At 35.7% G+C, this 7300-nt stretch overlaps 1 protein-coding gene across 1 annotated transcript; it reads right to left on the reverse strand.

The window, feature by feature from the left end:
* Nucleotides 1–3773: 3773 nt before the first annotated feature.
* On the reverse strand, nucleotides 3774–5131 carry MACIR (macrophage immunometabolism regulator). Its single transcript, XM_010169243.2, has 2 exons — nucleotides 4634–5131; nucleotides 3774–4005 (listed from the first exon to the last, which is right to left on the reverse strand). The coding sequence occupies exons 1-2, from the start codon at nucleotides 5109–5111 to the stop codon at nucleotides 3989–3991; spliced, it is 495 nt and encodes a 164-aa protein (XP_010167545.1). The 5' UTR covers nucleotides 5112–5131; the 3' UTR covers nucleotides 3774–3988.
* Nucleotides 5132–7300: the final 2169 nt, after the last annotated feature.

The raw sequence follows: 7300 nt of genomic DNA on the forward strand, positions 1-7300 counted from the left end.
TCAGCAAAAGAAAGAATTATTATGGCGAAAGACAACAACACTCTCCCCCATTTCTCACATAGAGGATGAAAGCAAAGTGGTTGTTGATTCATGGAAGTAATTACTCTGATGCAAAGAAAAAACACTGAAGAAATGCTTGATAATGACTCCTTAGCCCCAAGACTTTTAAAAAAATAATCTGTGATGTTTTGTAGGTCAGTTATCAGCATTTTGTAACAGCCTACACTCTCCCAAGATGCACGCACAGTTAAGAGAAGAAAACGCCTAAAAAAACAGCTCACAAAGATTTTTGTGCTTAAGTGTTATATATTTAACAATGATACCTAGCTTTTACAAGATCAGAAGTACTGCACACAACTAGGGATCTCCCTTGCTCTTTCCAAAAAAGGAAGTTTTCCATATTCTATAGACGTGAAGATACAGCTCAATGTTCCCCAAGTGCTTTTATGATGGAATAAAGAGGAAAGAAGAAAAAAATTATTACACTAGCAAAATCACTGGGGCAAAAAACCCCATGATCTGTCTGAAGGTTCTCAAGGACTTGCAAAGTTGGAATTAACCTCTGGCTAAAAAAATGTGGTGTGATACAGGGGAGGAAAAAAAAAAAGAAATCAATAATCCAAACATTGTGTTCTTCTGAGGACCTATCAGACACATGTTTTTGCCACTCTTGCAGTGTTCAGTGTAATCACCGACCATGGAAACTGATGTCCCAATTAGCAGACGAAATCACTGAAAATCATTAACGCAAACAGTCAGTTCCCAGAAAGAATCACCAATAAAACTGCATTTGCCAAATGCTCAGATAACATGCAAAGAAATGTGCACTTTTACTCTTGGCTGCCAAGCTTTCCATTGTCTTTTAAGTTAGTAGCATTGTAATAAATCTACATTTTTCAATTTTAGATCTGCATTTTTCCTACAACAGCTTAATGACTTAGTTAACTTCTGCAACGTAGCTCTACTTTAGGATATGTCTTCCTCTTAAATAAATATTTTTTTCTATTTTTTCTGCTTATTTTCTCACTGGGGATAATTTCTTCCATTTTTTCTTTTTAGCATACTTACCTCTTTAAGATGTTTAACATTCATAACTGACCAGCCAGATCACCCTCCCAAACATCCATAACATCAAAATTTGATTATGTATGTTGGATAATTTGTTTCAGATTCTTCAGTACTATTGAAAGAGTCAGAAACAACAGTTATGTTATCTATTAACAATTCTTTGCTTGGTCTATCCTATCAGCAGTATTGCCCTTCCTACTACTACAAATATTCACCTACCTTTATCAAAACTGATAAATAATAAAAAAAATCAGCTGATATTTCTGAAGATATTGTAGACTTTGGAAGTTTTTTTATGCAGCTCATAGCCTTTCTGCTCTTCTCTGGGAATTCTTTGTAAAAAATTACATTTGTCCTCTTATTTGTCCACAAAATAATGAAATTATTTATGCTCCAAGCCCTAAACTACTGAGACCTTTTCTTCATGTCCCAACAGCAACATCTGTATTTTTCAGCAGTTTAAAACTAACTTTTCTCCATTCCTCTATTTTTCCCAGCAGAGAAACACATCCAGGAAAGCAGTTTTAGAAAATTTTAAGTTTGTCTGTTACTTATTTTGCAGTATTGTCTTGCAGCCATAGTCTGCAATTAACAATCCCCACTACAGTAAACATGCTCAGCAAGAGAGATGATCACCCAAGAGAAAGGAGGAGACAGAATACAATGGATGGACAAAGAGAAGGTAAAGAAAACCATAATGTCAGTTAGGTACTGTGTACAGCTGTAAATACAAACCATAACAGCAGGACAAGAGCATCTACAAGTTTACACCTCAAATGAAGAAAACAGCGAGATAAAAGAATGGATTTTGTATCAATCCTTTTTAGTATATTTTTAAAGAAAATGCCAGCAGTGTGCCTGAATATAAAATCTGCCTCAGTATCTGAGCTTATACATTTGCACTTGATTCCAGACCTGCGTTAGTGTTAATAGCCTGTTAATGCAAGATTCACGTTACTACACTGTCTCATTTCTAACCTTCACTCTTGTCCTAAAGCAGACAAGGAAACATTTTTTGGAGGCTTTTTTTTCTTTTTTCTTTTAATTTATTACAAGAAGAGTAAGAAATCGCTTTGAAAGGTCAGTATTGTTCATATTCAATTTAATTTTAACAGTCTGAAGAACCATCTCATGTTTGATTTTAATAGATTAGTTTAACAGAATACACTATAAGCAGCAAAAATAAGATAAGATCAAAAGCTTTCATTTGGCTGAGATTCTGCTTACTTTAGAGGTAAAAACAGGAACTCCTCATGGATTTAAGAGTTCTGATAAAGAATGTTACTAACAAAACTTGCAAAACATTTGATTCTTGAATGAAGATATGCTAGGAGAGCTGCAACTGTTTATGAGTTAAGCAAACAATACTACCACATGTAAGCACCTTCATGAGCAAATTAACAAACAAATAAAGTACTAGCATATTTTTTATGTTTCAACTTAGCTAGATAACCATTAACCCCCCTCTTAGTGTAGCACAGAATTATGGCACAGGATGACATTAGAAACATGCAGGAAATTTTAATAACTGCATGGGCCATTTCCTGAAAAAAGTAACAAACCTAAGCATCTGCTTCACAAAAGTCAAAGATACCTGCTTTAACGTTGTTTTCAAATCATCCCTGATCTAAAGCTGTATTTTTTAAAAGTCTTCTTTCTCCTACATAGCAAAAGACTCTACAACAATAGGTGTTTATACCACCCTTTTTATTTTTCAACCAGAAATAAAATTTCATAGGGTATTTCAATAAAAGGTGGTGTTCATTCTTTAAACAAAACCCCCATCTCTTTGGCATCTGACCATATTCTGTTTTTTCAAACTAAAGACTATATAGGAAGATTTTATTTTCAAGATCATTGTTCAATACATTAAATTTACAGAGGTGTAGTCAACTTTTAAAAATACACATTGGTTTGTTGCAAGGATTCTAATAAACCTTAAAAAAGGCAACCAAACCAGCAAAATGCAGACTACAGGGCTACCTCCATTTAAAACGGTGTAGTAAATGCCAGAATGAGCAGAACTCTTCATTTTCCATAGCTCATGCACTAAGTAGTGCTTCCTGTTAATTCTGAATTATAAACAAACAAACAAAATCTTAATTCTACCAGAAACAACTGATCAAATAATTTGTTTTGAAACAATGTGACCTTATTTTTAACTACTTCTGCAGATGTCATCAGCCAAAACCAATTTGCGCACTTCAGTAAAAGACTGCACCTAAAAAAAGTCTGAAAACTATTTTTCATTTTTAAACATAAGTTACTAAAATGTTTTAAATACATCTAGGAAAACAGCTGTCAAAACTAAATTTCATGTCATATTTGGATAAAAAATTCTTAAGTAACAAACTAAGCCAGTGCATTCAACCTACTCGGCTGAATAATCCAGTATCACCTCTTCAATGCTGATACAGAAATACTTCACTTGCATTTCATAAAAAAACAAACCAAACCAAAAAAAATCAGCTTTCCAGATCACAAGTGTTCAGTGCTTCAGCTCAACTGAATTTCAAAAGCAATGCTGAAGTTATGTGATACCTTCTGTTATTATACACAATACAGAAATAAAAAACATTGACATACCAATGCAAACATTCCAGTGTATTTCCTGCAGTCTGAATCTAATCCTTGTTCGTGTGTGAAGGCAATGTAACACACAAATCCCATTAACACACCCATACAAAAAAGGCTTCAGTCCCCCAAAAATTTGGTTTTAATATCCCAAATACTGATCCTGAACAAGATAGAACAGAGGAGGCAAACCAATTACTTCCATGCAGAAACTAAAACATAATTTAATAGCATTCAAGTAGCAAAGGTTTGTTTTGAGTGAATTTCACCCTCATCACCAGTGCAAGTGCAGTTGGAAAATCTTTGAACTGGATTGTTTAAATAGCACGATTCAATTTAGCCAAGCTCACTTTCCTCTCCACGATGTAAAAAAATAATACATACATTGTACTGTAGAATACAGGAAGAAAAAGTAAACCAAAAAACCCTCCTAATCCAAGAGCAGATTCTAACATCAAGCCAAAATTAGCAACAACCAAGCAGACACCACCAATTTTTCAGTGTTAAATTACTGTAAATACTCTAATTGTAAGAAAAAAAAAACAAAAAACCAACCACACCCAAAAAATCAAAAGCTTTTTTTTTTTTGTTAAAAGGTTTCCAAAAAAATATCCACCACTTGCAGTTCAATTTGCATCAGAAGCTGCTTGCTCAGGAAAGATACATTCCTCTGAGTATTTGTAACACACTGCATTGCCAAGATTCTATTCAAATAAATTACTTTCTGATAACATTTAGCTGATACAATCCCCTACAATGCAGACAGTCACATATACAGTACAACAGTGTATTTTTGCAGCAACAGAAAAATAATTAGAAATTGGTTCTTAAGTCGAGACGATAGCTCATGTGTTATTTCTTGCAAACATACGGTCCCCTCTGAGGGTAAGGTGCTGGAGCTGGTATTGTAGCACTTCCGTGTCAGCAGGTTCCTTAATGCTCATTTTGTCTAAATTGAGGTAGTCCAGGGATTTTGAATGAGCCCTTTTACCTTTCAAAAGGCAAAGGGGCAGGGGACCATGAAGTGCCTTGTAAGGTTCATATGGTAAAGCCTTAGTGCATTTATCCCCTGAGCTGGGCATCCGTCTCCTCCTCCTTCCATTTACTGCTGGGATCTCATATGGCTGATAGTACCTACTTCTAGTTTTGCACAAACGGGAGGAACGTGTAAGTCCTGAATCAAGTTGTTTGGAGCGCAAGTTCGGCCCAGATTCCCCTTTATTCTCTTCACTTCCTGTACACTTCTGGGCTAGTTTTAGCAGCTCCTCTCCAGTTGTGAAGCCAACCAAGTAGTTAGAATCCATGTGAAGGATCTGATATCCTGCAACCGTTCGTCGCATTGGTGAGCAGGGGGTACTGGAACAGCGGGGCTTCTCTGCTTCCATCCTTCCTGCAGGGCCCACCTCTGCAAGAGGCACAGGGAGAGTGGATAGGGTAGTTCTGGACTCTCCATTTATGTCAACTTCCATTTTAAACACAATGCTATCCTCCTAAAAATAAAACAGAGCTTGATCTTAACATGGAAAGATAAGGTCAATATCACAGCAAGTATACACCAGTGGATATAAGAACACAGGGAAAGCTTAATTCTTTTAATTTCTTTGTTTTCAGCATCATCCATGCCATCTCAGTGACAAAGCTACACCACAAAACACGAAGGTCACATTTGTTTACAAATCCATACTTCCTATATTGTCAGCCTCGACTTTGCTCTACACAGTAGCTAGTGACTTTGTAGCAACTATAGCTCACAAAAAACTCAGAATAGCTTCATAATGTTTAAAGGCAATGAGACTCAAGAAAGAAAGGAAAGTTGGCATGCAAGTGTCAAGCACAAACATAATTCTGACTTTCATTACAGGTGATCATAAATCACATTCAAAAGCTCAGTAATGCTTCACAAATGAGACTGACTTAAAACATGCTATTAAAAGTTTGCAAGCTTTTAAAGCTGCTACTTGCTGCCATTCTGAGACTTAGGAGGTTACAGGCTGAGTAGGAAAGATGCAAAATGCAAGGGAATACTTTATTCAAATAGTCAAAAAAATCCCATCAAGATCAATCTCTACTAATTTGTCTTAAAATTAGAGGAGAAGCTGCACGCAAGTCTCGCTTGCAAAAGAAAACAATCTAGCCTCATACAAAACTTAAGCCTACTTTGTTTCTGTTCAGGGACTGAGAAGGAGCAGTTAAAATCATGTTCACACCTCTGCTTCCCTGCTTAGTTTCAAATCAACCTGCTGCCCCCATCCTATGCTAATAAACTAAGAGTAAACAAAATCCCCATAGTTTTGATGAAGAGGATTTTCTTTGCCATTGACAAACTTCTGTTATGGAGAGACTATTACCAATGTTCCTTTCATCTTAAAAGTCATTTTTCAGTTCTCATAATCATAGTCTGCTTGGGATTCTTCATTATCAGTTTTGTGCAGCAACACTTTTACAGATATACTTTATCCAGTCAGCTTTTAAGCATTCTGAATTTAACTATACAGGTAATTTATTTAGTAAATGCTAAATAAATAATTAAAATACTGAAGCAACCCAAACACCAAAATTTTTCACTGAAAAAATATCCACAAGTTTTATCATATTATTTCATTAATATTTAATTGACTTTGAAATATATTTTTGAATCAAAACTTTCAGAATAGCAGAAGCAGTTGTTTCTTATTTAAGCACCACCTCTAGCAGTCAATAAATATGGTGAGGTTTCAGCCACTGAGTTAAATATATTAATAACAATTCCTTAAGTAGAAACTACAGCTCCTGTACCATCAGGAACATGGCTTCTGGAGGCATAGCACAGAAAAAATTTGCATTAAAACTTTTGGTTATCCTGTGCTTTTAGCCAAGAAACCTAAATATTTAACTGTTCCTTTTCTTTTAATTCCTGATTTTTACCCTGCAGTTCAGAAATCTTCCCAGGAATCTTCGAGAAGGATTTTCTAGAAGTTCTGTTCTGTTAACCTGTTCTGTTAAAAACCTGAAATGTAGCTGAAAAAGGACAAATAAATGCTAGAAAAAGTGTAAATAAAACAGTCACATAGCAAGGTTAGAAATGAATCATAGTATCTAGTCACATATGAACAGCAACAACAACAATTTAAAAAACTCTCACAAAACCAAACAATCATTTGCCACAGCAATACATGCCCTAAGGAAAGGGAGGGAGGAAGAGATGTCTTCACATACTTTTTGAGTTAAAAAAGCCTTGAGAACTGGAAAGCAACACAAAGGCTCTTCTTAGAACACGACTTTTAAAATTAATTTACTTCTGTTTGATACGTGGGTGTGTGCCTTGGTAACAAAGAGCAATAAACTTTAAAGAATAATTACAAGCAGGAGGGGAGGAAGCAGGACTTAACTGTTGAACAATTATCCCTAACTGGCCAAAAACAGTACAAAGGAAAATCCTTGAGAAGACAAGCCTTCAAGTCAGCAAGCTCCAGTCTAGTACTTCAGCCTGGAAGTGCAGAACCTCAGTGCCAGGCAAGATCACGGAGCAGATACTCCTAGAAACTATGCTAAGGCACATGGAGAATGAGAAGATGATTGATGACAACCAACATGGCTTCACCAAGGGCAAATCATGCCTGACCAATCTGGTGACATTTTGTGATGGGATTACAACATTGGTGGACAAGGCTAAAGCAAC

Source organism: Antrostomus carolinensis, unplaced genomic scaffold (genome assembly GCF_000700745.2).
Source record: "Antrostomus carolinensis isolate BGI_N321 unplaced genomic scaffold, ASM70074v2 Scaffold56355, whole genome shotgun sequence".
NCBI classification, from domain to species: domain Eukaryota; kingdom Metazoa; phylum Chordata; class Aves; order Caprimulgiformes; family Caprimulgidae; genus Antrostomus; species Antrostomus carolinensis.

Coding starts and splice junctions, on each gene's coding strand:
- MACIR (XM_010169243.2), bottom strand. CDS start 5,111: ATGGAAGTTGACATAAATGGAGAGTCCAGAACTACCCTATCCACTCTC.